We start from the raw sequence: 17839 nt of genomic DNA, 5'->3' as shown, positions 1-17839 counted from the left end.
TTGCAGCAATTCATAGCTGTGTTTCCTTCTCATGGTAATTTGAACTTCTGATCTGACTGGCATCACAAGTATTTCTCTCTCTTCCTTTTTAGGAGCATCATTTCTTTGGGAAAGAAATGCTGAGGAAATATTTCTAATTATTTTATCTCCTTAATAGGAAACTGCTGCCCAAAACTCTGTTCTACATTTGAGAATCTGTCAACTTTGCTATGTGGTTTGCTGACTGAGCTCCTGTGTTACTCTGCTCTTGAGAGGAGAAATCGCTAGTCTTACTCTTGCAACAGTGACAAAAGCTGGAAAAGTCATTCTAGTAGCTGAATCCTTCTCTTCTCATTTATGTGCATGGGGGTTTTGGTTTTTCTTTTGTTTGTTTGCTTGGCAACATGCTCCATTTCATGGAAAGGAGAGGCATTTTCCATCATGAGGCAGTATTATGGTTGGCTGTAACCAAATATTTGAGGGGATGAATCACCAGTGCTTGGGCTGCTTAGTACAGAGAAAATGAGCCTAATGTCGCTTGGAGCTGACTTCTCCATCGGCATGCTCCGTCAGATGGCGGTGAGGAGGCCTTTCCTGGGTAGGCTGAGCATCTGGGCTGCCAGGAAGGTGCAAATCCACTTAAAGAGCATTTGTTTCAATGGCTGGTTATTTCTTCTCTACCATTTGGATGGGATGGATGGTCCCGATGGTGGTGGAGCAGCGTGGGGTTCAGGGAGCTGCTGCAGGCAGTGACCAGTGGCTGGTTTTCTCTGTGCAGGTGAGGTGTTCAGCTTGAACAGTATCTGAACCTGGTGCTTTGCTTAGGGAAGAACTTGCCATGGTGGCTGTTTGGTGGGTGTTCTGCAGGTGCTCTCTGGTATAAATGAGGTGTCGGACATTGGCGCACTCTGCTCTTCCTGCAGCTTGTGTTCAGAGAGGGGTATCAATACCAGGTACTTCTTATAGAATAAAATCTTACATTTTGATCTTGCGTTTGACAACTGCGTAGTCCTGCATCCCAAAGTAACATCTCATGGTCAAAATTCAGAGTGGATAGATGGCCCAGAGAGGTGGTGGATGCTCCATCCGTGGAGACATCCCAGGCCAGGCTGGACGGGGCTCTGAGAACCTGATCTGGTGAAGATGTCCCTGCTCATGGCAGGGGTGGCACTGGATGAACTTTGATGGTCCCTTCCAACCCAAACCATTCCATGATTTTTATGAGCATCCCTGTTAAAAAGCAGGTACTGGCTGCTGCCTTTACTACTTCTTATATTTGTAAAATTGGAGTCAAGCTTTTATTAAAATAACATTTAAAAGTAAAATAACAGTGTTATCACTTCTGTAAGTCTGACTGCTGTTGCAAACTGCTTTCATAGTCTTGTTACCACTTTCTAAATTTGCCAAAGAATATTTCCAGAAAAAAATGCAAAACTGATGGGATGGAGATTTCTAGTGCTGCAGCGAGTCTGAACAACACAAAATCGAGCTGATTGCAGGGAAAGCAGTCACAGTTTTTAACATTGAGAACCTATCTTCTTTCTGTCCTGTAGCTTAGCTCTTGCTGGTATTTTCACACTCGGTTGCTTCCTCTGAAGACTTTCAGATCTACTTTGACTTGCACTAATTGTTTCAGAAAATGGTGTTTGTGTGATGTCATTGCAGCCCTGATAGGAGGCAATCAGTTTCTGTTCCAGTGGCCTTCCAGGGAAACTTGTTCTTGCTCTTGTTGCTGGTGCTTAGGTGAATCTTAGCCATTAACTCCTAATAAAGTTAGGTTAAAGAGTGTTTAATATGATATTAAAACACAAAAGGTAAGTCAGAAACCACACAAAGTTCTCCAATAGTACAATTTTTAAGAAAACTAGTACAGTTCAGTTAACAATTGGTCACAGCCTTGTAATGGAAGACTGCTAAATTTTAAAAGCAGTTGCAGAGACTCTTAGCTGTCTAACTACTGGAAAAGAATTTAAATGGATTATGAAAGATTAGTTCTCCTCCTTAGCTGTGTTTTAACAGCAAAACAAGCATGTGGCCTTTGTCTTGGGAGATGAAGCTATTGACTCCTGGGTGAGTGCACTAGGGAGGAGCCGAGTTGTCTGTTATTGTGCTTGCTGTTACACCTGGCCCTAAGCATCTGCTGCCAGGTAGGGCAGGAGGCTTATCTTGGTCTATTTGGATACTGCTGTTGTGATGATATACTTGGTTTGCTCCTTGAATTTTTTTTTCTTCTTTTAGCGATATTTTTTTTAAGACATTGTCTTTCTCTTTTATTCCCACAATATTTGCAAGTACACTGTGAAGTGTTTTGGGAATTAAAAAACCAACCAAACAACATATTTTTGTGTCCAGGTTTTGTTGAGAGCAGGAATTTGCAAAAATTAGACCTGAAGTTATATTTTAAAATTTCTTTCCATCTCTGTATGAAGAGATTGCTACTTCTTATTAAAACAATAATATATTTCATCTTTCATGATGGGCAAAATGCTTTTGTTTTTGTGTGTTGGTTCTGTCACCGACGTCTCCAAGTTTTGGACAAAAGCAGAATTGATGACTCTTATCACTTGCATCTCCTTTCTCTGTTGTATTTCCCTCTTCCATCCTGTAGCTGACCTCAAGTTTGATGTCTGTCTTTACTTCACCAGTGGGAGTGAGGCAGTCAGATGGCCGCTGGCAGCCTGATGCTAAAGTCACAGTTCATCATAACATTGTAAAGCTGTCCTGAAAAAATACACCAGCTGAAATGCAATCTAGCACATCACTGTTTTAAAATATTTTTCTTAGAAAATTTTTATTTTGCTTCAGAACCTTTCTTCATGCATTCATATTCTGTCTAGAAAAGCTGGTTTGCGAGACAGGTCTGTAGCAATCTCTACCTTATGTTCCTCATTATTCAGCCTTTCAGTTTGTATGTGGCTTGACAATGAGCTCCTTGCACACGATGATAAGCCACAGCCAAGTGAATGCTGTCAAACTTGGCTCTTTACTAAATAAGGGGGGTTTATCCTGTCATTTCTCTTTTCCCTTTATCTAATCAACTTCTATAGTGTACTTGCTTCTATTTTCTGCTGTCTCTACTCTACTTGAGAGTGATCTGGAGCAGATACTGTTGCTTCCCTTCTCCCTCCTGTAAGCAGTAATTTGAGGGGAGGAGTTGGTCACTGCTCTGCCCTTGCTATGGTGGCTGGAATAGCACGGCTGTAAAAACAGAGTTTTCTGTAGCTCTCTCTAGTCCTAAAGCTAGTAGGTGGCAAACTGTTTTTTGAAACCTTGAGAGAACTTCCCCCATAAAGGCTGAATGCAGCTGAAAATAACAGTGTGACTTGATGTCATGGCGAGTGTAGGGAGGAGGTGGAATACATCTATCTGAAGGGCAGTTTCCAAGTGAATTGTTCTGTCTTTTCCATCTGTCTTCAGGGACTCTTCAGCATAGTTCCTAGATGTGAAAGCAGTCACCCATAATGACTCACTGCCCAGGATAAAGGCTTACAAGTGCGGCTTTTCTGGATACAACCGTCCCTGTGCCCTGGAGAAGAACAGTCCACTTCTGTTACAGCACTTCATGAGCAAGCCCAACCATTCCTGAACCAAACATACCTAAGGGTGAGTTGTTCATAAAGCATGATTCAAAACAAGCAATTAAGTTGTCAACCAGAAAACTTTGCTTTCAATAATCAGTTTTAATTTTAGGTTTATTTTTTTGTTTCCTTAGGTAGGTTCTTGCTCATCGCTAATCCCTAAAACACAGCTTTTCCGTGCTGGTTTTGATGGCAGAATAGATTCACTGTGTTAACATTTCTTTAGTTAAACTGGTCTGTACCTTAACTCAGATTATAAATCTGTAGCATACTAAGAATGCAGTTTTAGTAATATAGGTTACTAAAATACTCTTAAGTGATCTGGATTCATTCCTTTCAGAAGACATGTTTTGCATTTAACATATCTAGCTCTTCTTTAAAAAACAACAACAACAACAAAAAAAAAACCACCAGCCCCCTGCCCCCAAGCTTTTAAAATTATTTGAGCCAGTTGTGATCTTGCACAACTCTGTTTAAGATCTTTGCAAGCTGTGTTGGCACCCTCACATCTACTTGCTGACAGAGAAGGTAACAGCTGTATTGACTCTGATGGAAGGACTCCTGAGCCTGGTGTTCTACCTCTTGTTGTGGTCAATGAGAGAGCATGTTGTGATGCTGAAACCTTTTTAATAATCTGTGGTTTACAAATTTCTTGAACTAGAACTCAAGATCTTGTGTTTTTTGTTTTTTGTTTTTTTTTTTTTTAAATTAATATCCCTTGAGTGTTTTTGTTTTTCCCTAGTTAGTGTTTGGGTTACTTCTCAATACTGAATTTTTCAACATGCTAAAAGAAGATAATGCACTTCAAACCTGCAGAAGTGTCTGTGAGAGCTTGTTCAGTGCTTTTCTAGTGACAGCCGTACATCCAGAGACTCGCTCATATGACCAGTGTCTGGCTTCCCAAATAATGTTATGATCTTGTCCCAAATGGCAACAAGCAATTGCACAGTTGCCCATTGGCTCCAATGGTAGGGGACTTTCATCTTTGAAAGGTGGCAACTGTCTTCTGTCTTTCTTTTAATTTTATGGTGCTCCATGTGTGCTGTTAAATAGATTATTTAATAACTGTAGAATAGTAATAACCTGTTACAGGATATTCACCATAGTTTCTAGCTTAGGTGTTAAACTTTATTTTTAAAATAATAGCATGAGTTTGGTCTTAATTACTTATTTATTCTGGCATTCATTAAATGCATTAGTGAAATGCATTCTCAGTTGAGTGATTCTGAGGGATTGCCCTGCTGTCCCAGTTACTAATGGGCCTGTATTTGATCCAAACCATTTGAATTAAGAACAAAAGAATGACTGAAACAGTCTTGGTTCCCAAGGTTCCCAAAAAGAGAAGAGTGCGTTGATGCCAGATCCTAACAAGCACCTGCACAGAAAACACCTCTTTCAAAATCCCAGTTAGATTTGCAGGTGTTGAAATGGTGTCTGTAACGTCTGGCTATCTCAGAGTCGGTATCTGATGCTTCTTTGGGTGAGAATCCAGTTGATGCACATGTGCTTACGAGCAGATGGACTGAACAGTTCACTGTTAAATCTTTTGGTTGGTGAGATAGGCCATAACTGTAAGATTAAGATAATCAAAACTGTAAAAGACTAGAGTCTGTCTGGAAATTAAGGTTCTCATTTCACATTCAGGAATAATCAAATATACAACCTTTATTTTGATGACCTAAGAAGTATGTCTCTGTAGAGGGTAAAGAACAAATGAAACTGGGTTTTCTTTGTTATGTGAAGGTTAGCAGTGTGCTAGATTTAAGGATGAAGTTGTTCCTCTGCATCCGAACGCTATGAAAAAAATGGGAAATAACAGGTAGTGAAGAAAGGAATGGTGGGTGGATGGGAGCTACTTACCCAATGAACTTCCTGCTCCTCCTCTTCCTTCCTTTCCCCCTTGCTGCAATAGATTTTGGGTACAAACCTTAAGTTTCCTAGGTGCTTTGTCCACCAAGACTGATTCTGTTTACTAAAATAGGAATTCTTCTGTTATTTATTAGAAGTAGTAACACTGACTCTTGTTTTGGGTTTACTTTTTCAGACCTTCCTCTGGATGACGGATGTGTATTATAACCGATTGTAACAGAAACTAAGTCTCCAACTTCCCATTCATTCCAGCTGGTAGCAACGTTTATAATGCAAAAAAAACACAATTCAGGATTACACAAACATTACTTTTAAAACTTTCTAGATGATTGTAGTTGCTTTGGTTGTGTTCTATGCTAGCAGAAGCCTTTTTCAAGGTTTACTGTTGACTCTAGAGCACCACATTCCCCACTTACTGGGAGCCTTGGGGACTAGCAGTATGGGAAACTCATGCGTTTGCCGTGATGACAGTGGAGCAGAAGACAACGTGGAATCTCGGAGTCGGCAAACGGAGAACAGTAGAGTACATGTACCTGAAGCAAGAAGCCACCCAAGGGACCCTGTCCGTCCACCCAGGAGGGGTCGAGGGCCTCATGAACCGAGAAGGAAAAAACAGAATGTGGATGGGCTAGTACTTGACACACTGGCTGTAATTCGGACGTTAGTAGATAAGTAAGTACCTCCTCAAGGAATAATTCAACATGAATGAAAATGTTCTTGTCTTCTCTCAAACTGTGACTCCATCCTCTCACCGATCTACACCTGACCCTCCCTGAAGCAGCTGCGTGTTTCCATCTGGAGGCTTAGGAGAGGAGCACCTTTCCTAGGTAATAGAAGTAGCTCCTGAGTGCCCAGGTACAGACTCTTCCAGGAGCTGAGAAGCTTTCTCACAGTTCCTGTATGAGCCTGCACCCAGGTGGGACAAGGAGTGTGCTCAGTATTTCTTATCTGGCATAGAGACATGGTTTAGGAAGCAATGGATATTCCAGAATTTGGGAACTTTTTGTCCTAAAAACTGGTGGTTATGAAAGTTTTCTGTTTTCAGGCTGTATTTACTTCTTTGGAAATGGTTAAGCGAAACTGAGAGCTTTGATCTTTGTTGGCTTGTATAAACAGACTGAGGTTTTCTTTCCAGTTATAAGTCTGACTACTTTTTAAAGACTTCATGTTGTGACTGTTCAACTCATGATTCCAGTATTGCATTCCTTGCATGCTCAAAGCATCCATTAAGGGTGTGTGGGGATATTTATGGATTCATCCTTATTTTTTGGCTTTGTGTTGCTTTCTACAAAGCTTTAAAAGGACCTTAAAAATGATGGGTTGAGTTAGCTCATCACCTTTTGGGTTAGATGGGGGCTAGGAATTGGAAAGGCCAAAACAGAAGGAAAAAACTACTGTAGTTTCGCAGCTGGGGGTTGAATTTAACGTGGATGAGGCTCGGGACCAGTGAGCCTTGACTCATATACCTGCATTGTTACTCTGGAATGTGCCTGCAGAGGAGGAGTTTGTCTTGCTGTTGTAAAGTGCTTTAAATGGAAATATCAGGACATTTGTTTTCTTTCTGAACATTTAAATCTAAGAAGGCTTTTTTAAAACGGATTTTACTGAGGCCTGTGTTTAAATCATTAAGTTAAAATCATGGCAAATTCTTTGGAAAGTCTCTCCCTGATTTCACATGCCTTCCCCTTTCCCCTAAGTTCAGCTCCTTAAGCTGTTTCACAACACTCTGGTGCACAGTTGATCTGTTCCTGTGGGTCTTGCAGTGAGTTTTGTAATCTTGTAAGCGCTTTCCTGTGCTACGGAAGGACAATAAGCATAATTATTTCACTGATCCTGGAGTCCTGTTTCTGACAAATTCCTGAAACTACTGGTTTTTGGTTTTGTGGGGTTTTTGTTTTTTTAAACAGACTCCAGTGAAATAGTCCCTTAGTCTCACATAATCACATTGTTTGGAAGGGACCTTTTGAAGTTCATCCACTCCAGCCTCCTGCTTAAAACCCAGGTCTGGCTGAACAGGTGGCTCATGGCCTTACCCAGTCAAGTGTTGAACATCTTCAGAATATAGAGATTCTCATGCTCTTTGGGTCCCTGTTGACCACATGTTTTAAGGAGATAGAATTTCCCATGGTCCAGCGCACCCCTGTCACTGTCTCAGGAGTTTATATGAAGTACTGCTTTATAAACGAAGAAACAAGCAAAATGTCTGGTTTATTTCCAAATTAAGAAGGTGGGGATGTTTGGAAATTAAGTGGTTAAAATGGCAAATTGGTGGGGCAGGACTCTGCTTTGCTTGGTGCCCGTACTGCTGACATCTGCTACCTGTGACAGAATCAGAAGTCTTGCTGATAAAATATCCTTTATCACAGCTTTTACTTGTACTTATGATGTTGGTTTTGTTTTTTTTTTTTTTAATCTTCTTTGAGTCTTTCTATCCTTCCTCTTGAGGTAATTCTGCTGGCAGCATTGCACTCCTTTCTCCTGGTGAGATTCATTTCCAGAAGAAAGGCAAAGAGATGCTTGGATGAAAAAAAAAATAAAAATTCAGATGTTGTGGCAACATAAAAATGAGTTTAAACTTCGCATTAGTATTTTCTTGTGGAAATATTTAAGTGTTAATTTTTTGGTAGGACAATCATGTATTTACATCATGTATTTTAGTCAAAACTGAGGTTTTTTTCCTCTTTTTATAATTAATTCCTCCAAAGTAGGGGGTTTTATTATCTGCATGATAATTCCATTTCATTTCAGAGCTGTGTGATAGGAGTGTGGCTCATATTGTTCTAAGTTAGTTTGCCGTGCCTAAGTAGCACTGAATAAAGTATTTAGAACATACTACTGCATAAGCTTTTTCTGGACCTGGAGATGCTTACTGACCAGGATTTTGAGACCTTCCTTTAGGTGCTTTCGCTGCCTGCTCAGATAAGCAAATAAGCACTGGCCATAGGTTCTGCTATTGCTCCAGCAAACCAGACTGAGGAACAGATCTGACTGAACCTTTTGTTTTTTGTGTTGGAAAGGGAATTGGGTTAAATATTTCTTGTTAAACTGCCCTAACTATTTCTTACAGCTCTTGTCAATGAGCTCAAAGTCTATGATGCTGTAAGATGGCTTGCCTTTCAGTTTTGTGGGGTTTAATTTTAATATTTATATATTTGGCAGAGAATTTCTGGGGAAAATAAATCATGTTTAAGCTGTTGTCCCTTGTGGACTGCTGGTGGTTTGCTTCATGACCCCTGACCTGTGGTCTCTGGTTACATACACCAAGGATCGATGCTAATGAATAGCACAATGGCTGAGCATTATGTTCGGCGTTTAGACACGCAGATGTGGATCACCATTTCATTTATCAGCTATTGTAAATATGCACATGTTGACTTTGCGCCACAAAAAGGCTCAAACCCCATCTGTGTTTCGTATCTGAAAACGCATTAGCAGTCTGCAGCCAGTGGAACTTCCTTCTGTTAAATACTTACTGGGTTCACTTTCTGTCTGTGTATTATCATTTTATTTGATGTATTATGTTGATGATTGTGCATAAATTTTGACCTATGTAATATCTCTTTCAGTGACCAGGAGCCTCCTTATTCAATGATCACGTTACATGAAATGGCAGAAACAGGTATCGAGGCACTGTGGTGGGCATTTCAGTTGTGACTCCATAGCAAGAAAACCCCTTTTTTGTTTGCAAGGAAAAATACGTTAGCTGTATGCATTATGACTTGCTGTAGCACTAGAGATGTAGGATCCAAAACACAGTTCTGCCATTCAGAAGCTTCAGTGAGCTCATTGCATTTGCCTGTGTTCCTTTGTTCTCCATTACACTTCCTACATGAAGTCTCCAGAAGCAGCCGACTGATGACCACAAATGCGTTGTAATGCCATTAACCATAAGCCACAAAGAATTTCTGTTTGCAGTAAGGCAGAAACTACCCATATATGCATGTAGATGTGGTTTAAACCCGTGTGCTCTAGTGTTGGTCAATCACACGTACTTTTTGTCTCAGGTTTCGCTGTCTCCTTAGACCTCTGTTTTAGTGATGCAGTTGTTCCAACCTTGTCCCTAAGTACTCCTGCAAGATAAGCCATGTTTGTTCAAGGGCTGTTTTATCTTTATCTTCCAGCTCAAGACCTCCACCAAATTTCTGGCTTAGATGAATCTTTGTGTTTCTTAGTAGAGTTGGTACTGATCTCAGGAAATGTATTTTTGTATCAAAATAAATTAATGAACCTGATTAGATACTGCAGCAGTTCAGTAAAATGTGTTTTCAGGGGAATGTGCTAACAGAACTCAAACCCCAATATGTTACTTATTTTTACTTGTCATTGTTGAAGGGACCACTAAGTCTGTTCAACCTCACTCACTCATATGCAGATACAGACTCTGTTATCACTTCGAAGGGAATTAGTTTCTTGTAAATTCAAATCCATTTTCGTTATTAGTGGTTTAACGTATGTTGATTGTTGTTTACTTGCAAGTCAAAGCCCTTGTCTAATCTTTAAACAGTGAGATGTTCATTATGAAGGCAGATTTTCTGTAGACCACCAGGCATGGGTCAAGCTAATGCAGATCCTCTGAGGTCTGTGTTACTTGAGGGAGCTCAACAAGAGTGCTCTGGTTCTGGCTAGAAGAAATATTTCTTTGCTGTCATTATGGATGCAGCATTTAACACTTAAGTGTTGACATTGGACACCGAACTCTTACGTACCACACTGGAACAAAGCGCTTGTCCATACTGGTCATGAGTATTTCTTCCTAATACTTAGTGGGAACTGAAGGATGCTCTGACCTGGGCAAGACTGTTCTCAAACTATAGAGGTGTTCGCTATTACCCAAGCTGCTGTAAATTTTTTTTTTCTCCTTGAATTTAAACTTGTAAACTACTGCAAACTAAGGCATTGGTGTAAAAAGTAAACTTTTTTCTTTTTTTGTAGTGTCTATAAACTCACTAGGCAATCTTGAGGATTTTTCGATTTACATTTATGGATGTATTTTGAACACTTCAGAATTGCTGTGTTAATTCTGAGTGTCACTTCTGTTTTGTGGTTGACAGATGAAGGCTGGTTGGAAGTTGTCCAGTCTTTAATTAGAGTTATTCCATTAGAAGATCCCCTGGGACCAGCTGTTATAACTCTACTACTTGATGAATGTCCGCTGCCAACAAAAGTGAGTCTAAAGCATATGAATTTATCTGTGGCTGAATTTCAGTTATTTGTGGTTGCCACACCCGTGATAGCTCCTGGGTGGGTTTCCCCAGTGACACAAGACTCTGTTAGCTGTTCAGAAAAATGGGTGTAACTTTGAGTAATTTGTGGTGACTTGGTATCTAATTGCTACTTAATTCTAGAAGCACTGGGGGGATGGGGGGAGGAAAAAAACCTGATCCATGGGGAAGAACAAGAGGCTTTTTGGTATTTAGCAGTTTTTATTGCTGTCCTCTGCTGCCACATGGTACAGGCCGTGCAGTGAGCATGGCAGGTGCTGCAAAAGCAGGACAAGTTCTGCCATGTTCTGAGAGCTTAGCATTTACTAGTCACTACTGAATTTGTTCCTGCCCTGCACCTGAGGAATGCAACACAAGTGGCTGTGTTAAGTTAAACAGGTGACCTTTTTTTAATCTAGATACAATTTTGTCAAATTCTAATACTGTTTTTTACTGACCACTGATCCGTTTTTTGATGGAGAGATGACCCAAAGTGTTCATAGTGATTTGGTACAGGTGTTGTAGTGAGACCTTCAAGTGTTCCAACCTGCCAACCATGGCTGAATCCCTTTAAATGTGGTGATTGCACAGACGACTTCTCTGTCTTCAAATGCTTGTTTTTATCTCATTTCATCAGAAACTGATGATGACATCATTGCAGCTTTCATTTATTAATCTACTTATGCTGCCAATTTTAGTTTTCAATTTGCATTGCTAGGGTTATAAAAAGCTGGCAGCTTTTTGTCTTAGGCAATTACATGAGCAGCTGGAGAGCCAGTCAAGCTCTCTAACTACCCAAAGTGGGTTTTTTCCTCTAGGCTATTGCTTGAAGTCATCTTAGGCTTTAGAGAAAATTAAAAGTTGTATAGACTGTCACATAGACTGCAAAATGATTTTGAAAACAAAGCTATGACTAGTAGCTTTGCCTGCTATGAAAAATGAATCAGGAAATGGAGACCACTGTGAATGCATCACACGGAGAGTGATTTTGTAGGTTTTCTTGTTCAGCGATACAATGTACTTGGCAATCAAATTATTTGTTTTTTGAAAGCCACATGACTCCTATTTAGGTACTCTAATTTTAAGGAGTTAGCTGTGAAATAGTTGACCTTAACAAAACGAAAGGAATAAGATGCCTGTTTCTGGGGTGCACAGAGGTTTTACTTCCTGAACAAGGTGCCCCAGTTGTGGGATCTGCTGGTCACACATGCAGCCTAGTAAAGTGTGTGGCACTGTTTGTGTTCTTTCTATTCAGGATAACTTTAAGTTTTTGACTTAAAACCCTAAGACCAATACCTCACTTCTGAGACAGCTGGAGAACAGTAGCAGGCTGTACTTCATTTTCTGTTAGTGTAGGCTATAAAGTCTATAAACTGCCAGTGCAGTAAACTGTTTATTCTATAAAGTCTTTATTTAACTCAAAATAGTTGATCTCTGTGTCAGTTCTAATAATGGCTAAAAGCAGTTTCAGAGTATGTCAAGAGTCTAATTTTAGTAAGGCTTTTCCATCCCAAGTCTGTGGCTCAGTGCTCTTTTCTTCTTTCTCTCTTTTTTCTTCTTTCTCTCTTCTTTCCTTTAGCATTAGTCCTGTTCATCAGTTCTGGTATTGTGGCTTTTCTTTTGGGAACAACAACTACTTTTTAGTGTTACCTCTGTACCAGCCTCAGACTCCAGTACAGTAAACTGACTTGAATGTGGCTCAGATATAATTCAAAATTACGTATATCCAACTTGAGCAGTCCTGTGGTTTTTCTCTAAATGCACTGCTGATGACTTCAATATGAGGAGTTCTGTTTTAATTAGATCCTAGCCTGAGATTGTGGTTCAATCTGAATCAGCTGAAGCTTTCTCAGATGAAACTTTAATGAAGTCTGGAAAGTTAAGGGGGATTTGAACCTTTGTGGGTTGAGGTTCTCGGTTCTCCCTGTGGGATAACTCATTTTGGCTCTAGATGAACCCCTAACTACTCTGAAAATTGAGGGTATGCTCTAGACCCATCTCGAACTTTATCCATGCCATACTGCCTGAGTGAAGCAAGTCAAAGCATGGCATTTTAGCTTTATTACCTTCATTGGTTAATTCCTAAATTAGTGTGACTACAGAAGGCCATTTATGCTCTCAAGAACACCATTTATGATGTCCTGTAAAGCTGACAGCATCCTAAATTTATGATGGGGTTATGGGATCTGTTCTCAGGGCATGTTTCTTTAGTCCTGAATTGTAAAGTCTGAAACAGACCCTTTTGTTTGGGAAGGGTGAATTTAGGACATTGGAAACAAATTACATGTGCCATATGTGCTGATTGGTTTGCCTTTGTCTACTGTTCTAGTTCCTATTGCTTTAAGTAGCTCACTCTGTATGTCCAGAAGTGTCTGGAGTTGTTGATCACAACAATGACCAACAATCTGGTGGTGATTTTAAAATTACAACTCTTGGATATGTTTCTCTTCCCATATGTTCTTTATTAACTTCTTATCTTAGAAGCTACCCATCCTGTGCTGTCTGTAACATGATCCTGATTTTAGTAATATAGTGTAAAAGTAATTCGTCATACTCTATTGAGTTAGGGGGAAAATTGTATGTCAGAGATTTTGACGTGATTTCTGATTGTTCTTTTTCAGGATGCATTGCAAAAGTTAACTGAAATATTAAACTTGAGTGGAGCTGCTGCTTGCCGGGATGCTTGTCACCCTGCCAAACATCGGAACACCACTGCAGTCCTGGGCTGCTTAGCAGAGAAGTTAGCAGGTAAAGCCATGGGGTTCTCCTGAAAACTTGCATTTGGCTTGCTGAAGCACCTTCTGCTTTAGCACTCACAATGCAGAAATGTTTTCTTATAACTGAAAAATGTTCTGCATGGAGGGCAGACCTTGTGTGACAGGTATGAGCGAATCTACTGCTTGATTAAAATGTTGAACAGTCACTAGCCTGGTTCTGAATGAGCCATTCACAATCCCAGATACTTAAAGACCAAATCCTTCTGGTGTATGGTTAGTGATTGTGGATCACTGTGTGTTTGTGGTATATTGTCTTAGCAATCGTAATTGTTTTTTTCTCTAGACCTACTGTGTGTGAATTACTGAGAAAACATAGTTCTTTAGCCAGTAGGCAGGAGAATCAAATTAGTAGTCTTGGAGGCTGTATAGAAACAAAAAAGAAAGATGTTCTTTCTGCTAAAGATGTATTGTTCTATTGTAGTTAGCTGAAAAGATTCTCTCTTCTGTATTACTTAAAATTGCTAGGATTCTATTTTAGGGTGACTTTTCTTATAGAATTTTTTATTCCCTGCTATTTCTAGTAACCTGTTGGAAACTGATTAAGTTTCCTTCCTGCTGATGGTTGGGTTTGTATCTAGTTTTTTTTTTTCCTTTTCTGAAAGCAGACAGGAAAAGGAAGAAAAGGTGATTGTCTGGTATCACCTAATGGTTATTAAGTAGTTAAAAGTAAAGAGCAAGGACTGGATGCGTTTTTGTGCTATAATAGTCTGTTATATTAAATCAGAATAAGATCCTGTATCTACTTTTGTCTTGAAACAGTTCTCATTGTATCAGCTCAGGCAGCAAATCAGTGGTGTGTTGGAACACTTTGCAATTTGTTAGAGTTTGTAGATGCCAGAGTTTGATTCCCTATATCATAGAATCACAGAATGGTTCGGGGTTGGAAAGGACCTTTAAAGATAGTCTAGTTCCAACCCCCATGCTGAGAGCAGAGGCATCTTCCGCTACAGCAGGTTGCTCAGAGCCCCGTCCAGCCTGGCCTTGAACACTCCCAGGGATGGGGCATCCACGGCTTCTCTGGGCAGCCTGTGCCAGGGCCTCACCACCCTCATGGGGAAGAATTTTTCTCATATCTAAATATCTGCTCTTCCAGTATCTTGCTCTTGATTAAGCAGACAGTATTGCAGGGCATTTTTTTCTTAATTGGCTGCTTGTCATGGTGCTGCTGCAAATTGTATAATTAACTATCAAGTAGCCCATATTTGATGCTCAGTTTTGCTTTTTTTGGGCTACTGTGAAATGGAGCTGGCCTTTGTACTTCAACTCTGGAAGTAAAGGGGAGCCAGTCTCCTTTCAAAAGTAATGAGCTTGAGAATACTAAGTGGAGGCTGATGGCATCTTAACTTGAAAAACCCATTTACAGTAGATAAACTGAATATGTTTGTAATTTGGCAGTAACTGTGTAGTTATTAAATGTGTAGCAAATACTTGGCTGGGAACAATGATAATTGATCTACATTATAGTTCTTTGCTGCGAAGTGCTTGGATGTTCCTTAATTTGTTTCGTTATCTTAAAGTTCTGTGCAATGATGAGTATACGGTAGTTCCCATGGATGGATTTAATTTTTAATGTTCTTGTAGGTCCTGCGAGCATAGGCTTACTCAGCCCAGGCATATTGGAATATTTACTTCACAGCTTGGTAAGTGTCTTTGAACTTTTTATATGTACCTATACATAGCAATTATAATGCAGGGGTTTATTATTATTATTATTTTGAAAAGTTAGGGTCATGTTTGGTAAATACTGGTAATGTATATTACAGAAAGTTGAGATTCCAGAGAGTCTGTGGAATCTCCATCCTTTGAGATAACTATAAGTCAGTAGCACAAGGCACTGAGCAGCCTGATCTACTCAAACCAGATCTCAACAGGAGAGTGGACAAGGTGACTTTTGGAGGTCCTTGTCAACCTAAAGCATCCTGTGACAGACTAACAGCTTTTCCTGTCCATCTGTGCTGGGTATTTATTAAATAACTTTTTGTACTGCCCATGTTTAGAACTTCCAGTCCCATCCGACGGTGATGCTTTTTGCACTAATAGCATTGGAGAAGTTTGCACAAACAAGTAAGTATTGGCTTTTATATATATACTTATATAGTGCTCTTAACATACCATGTTGCATACTATGTTAACGTACTATGTTGCACGATTGTCACTTGATTCATCTGATCGCACTCAGGAGTGTGAAAGAGACTGGATTGCTGAGAAGACAAATGTAGAAGAGAAATGTTTTTCCATTTACAGGCAAGAAGAAATATTTATTGCTGTAGCAACACCCCTCTACCCCTCAAAACCCTTGAGATATTTGCTGAAACTCAGTGCAGTTGTCCTCAGTTAGAAATTGCTACAAAAGGACTTAAAGATGAGGCCTTTGTCACTGAAATAAATGTGTATTAGAGATAGAGAACAGCTATGATTGGATGTATGCAGGCAGGAAAAAATATTTATTCCTTTAATGACACCCCCGCCCACAAACCTTTAGGAGATTTGCTGAAATTCCCTCCTTCTCGGCTTAGAAATTGCTACATAAAGACTGATGACATGAGACCTCTGTTACTTGAAGAGAAGTAACTCTGTGTTGGCGAGGTGGAGAACAGCCGTGATCTAATCGCCTCTTGATGCAGCTCCGTGCTGAGAAGCTGTATATCTGACTGTGAAGCTAACTCCATGTCTGCTTGGGGAAAGAATTTCATGCTGTTTCTAATACTGAGGTTTAGAGGTAGGGTGGGGGTTCTACTGCTTTTGTAGAATGTTACTATTTTTAATTGAACTTATCCCTAATATATAGCAATTTTTTTTTCCTCTTAAATTGCAGGTGAAAATAAAATGACAGTTTCTGAAACGTGCATTAGTGACCAGCTGATCTTGCTAGAGAAATGGACAGATAATCCAGACTATTTAAAGCGCCAGGTTGGATTCTGCGCCCAGTGGAGTTTAGACAATCTGTGTAGGTACAATGAAGGGATGGATCCATTTAATATTAATCACTTCTCCAAAGAGATGGAGGGCTAATTTGTGTTTGTTTTGTATAAGCACTGATTGTAAATACACCTGACTGCATTTGTAATCATTGTCCTTCCAATGCAAATCCAGTGTAATTGCATGGAAAGAAATTTTGGCAAGGAAAATGTTTGTGAAAGGAAGCACTTTGTATTCTGCAAGTTGGAGCTGCAATGAAAATTCTTCTTTGCACCATATTTGCTGTAACCTACGCTTCAGCAGCCATGCTGAGTAGCAGAGTAGTGCAGCTCTTTCTCTTCTGTAGAACAGCTGGATTACTGATATATCTCCTGGTGACAGTCACTATTGTGATTGTAACCCAGCAGTGCGGTCTGGAAGAATTATTAAATTAAAGACTTCTTAAAATAAAGATGATCTTGTGATCAAATATGAAAAGTGCTTTACAAAGCACTTTACTAGATCTATCCTTTTGGATGACTGAAAATCATCACATTTGCTTCTTTAGTTGTAATTTCAAGGGTGCAGCAGCTCTAAGGACCTTGTAGTTTGTAATACCTCTTGGATAAATGTGGGTAAAAAGGTCTTGTTGGGCATTACAGGGCTGCAGCCAGCTTCAGTTGTGTTTAGTGAACATCTGTGTAGTGTTATGGCAAGTTTGGGATACATGAAGGCTCCTATGCTAAGATCTCTGGTAAATTAACGTGCATGTGTCACCTGGCAAGATAAATGCTTCTGATCCTTCCATGTGAAAAGGGGATGAAGGGGGAAGGAGCTGCTTTGGCTCATTTCAAGTTCATTGCCTACCTGAAAATGAGAGGGTAAAAAACTTTAAATTCTTGATTTTCCCTTCTTCCTCACCCCCAAAATCTTTTCCACTGTGGTGAATCAGAAAAACTCTGCCCAATTGAATATGCTAATACAGTGGTAAATCATGAAACATTGGCATCTTGGTATGAACTTGGATGTCTTACATTTGTGGGTTTCCTGAAATTAGCAATTAAACTGTAGGAGCTCCAGTCAGAGGTGTAGGTTGTGTTCTGATGTTTAGAGGATATTTAATACGCAGTGTACTGGAGGTTCTGCAAGTTTTATGCAGGCAAAATGTCAATATTCCATTCAGTTACGCCAAAAATTAACTGGATCCTGAAGAGATTGCCACTGTAGTAGATGTTTAAAATAAAGTTTTGCTGCAGCAGTGAGTAAGACTAGTTTTATTTTGCAGTTTTAAAAGAAGGGAGGCAGTTTACATATGAAAAGGTTGACCTGACCAACATCAGGGCTATGCTGAATAGTAACGATGTCAGTGAATACCTGAAGATCTCGCCACATGGCTTAGAGGTAGGATGTCACTTCGTTATTTCAACCTAAAAAGGAGTCTGAAGAAAAAGGCAGGTTGTAAGTATCTTTCTTTGCAGCTTGCTCCTCTGTTTTCCTAGAATAAATCAAATGCTTTCTGACAGCTTTCTATAGAAAA

General features: G+C 39.8%; 1 protein-coding gene across 4 annotated transcripts in view; it reads left to right on the top strand.

The window, feature by feature from the left end:
* RSPRY1 (ring finger and SPRY domain containing 1) overlaps positions 1-17839 on the top strand; it is a 36419-nt gene that overhangs the window by 8232 nt on the left and 10348 nt on the right. For all 4 annotated transcript variants that reach the window (XM_065848530.2, XM_065848532.2, XM_065848531.2 and 1 more), the window contains 9 exons: positions 3397-3582; positions 5602-6098; positions 8993-9045; positions 10478-10590; positions 13249-13375; positions 14986-15044; positions 15402-15468; positions 16220-16351; positions 17588-17703. In XM_065848530.2, the coding sequence (XP_065704602.1) occupies positions 5752-6098; positions 8993-9045; positions 10478-10590; positions 13249-13375; positions 14986-15044; positions 15402-15468; positions 16220-16351; positions 17588-17703 (1014 nt within the window). In that variant the 5' untranslated portion in view covers positions 3397-3582; positions 5602-5751. The remainder of the gene's footprint in view (positions 1-3396; positions 3583-5601; positions 6099-8992; positions 9046-10477; positions 10591-13248; positions 13376-14985; positions 15045-15401; positions 15469-16219; positions 16352-17587; positions 17704-17839) is intronic.

Source organism: Patagioenas fasciata, chromosome 13, assembly GCF_037038585.1.
Source record: "Patagioenas fasciata isolate bPatFas1 chromosome 13, bPatFas1.hap1, whole genome shotgun sequence".
In the NCBI taxonomy this organism is placed as follows: domain Eukaryota; kingdom Metazoa; phylum Chordata; class Aves; order Columbiformes; family Columbidae; genus Patagioenas; species Patagioenas fasciata.
Note: the sequence above shows the minus strand (reverse complement) of the source record. Positions and strands in the feature narration are given on the sequence as shown.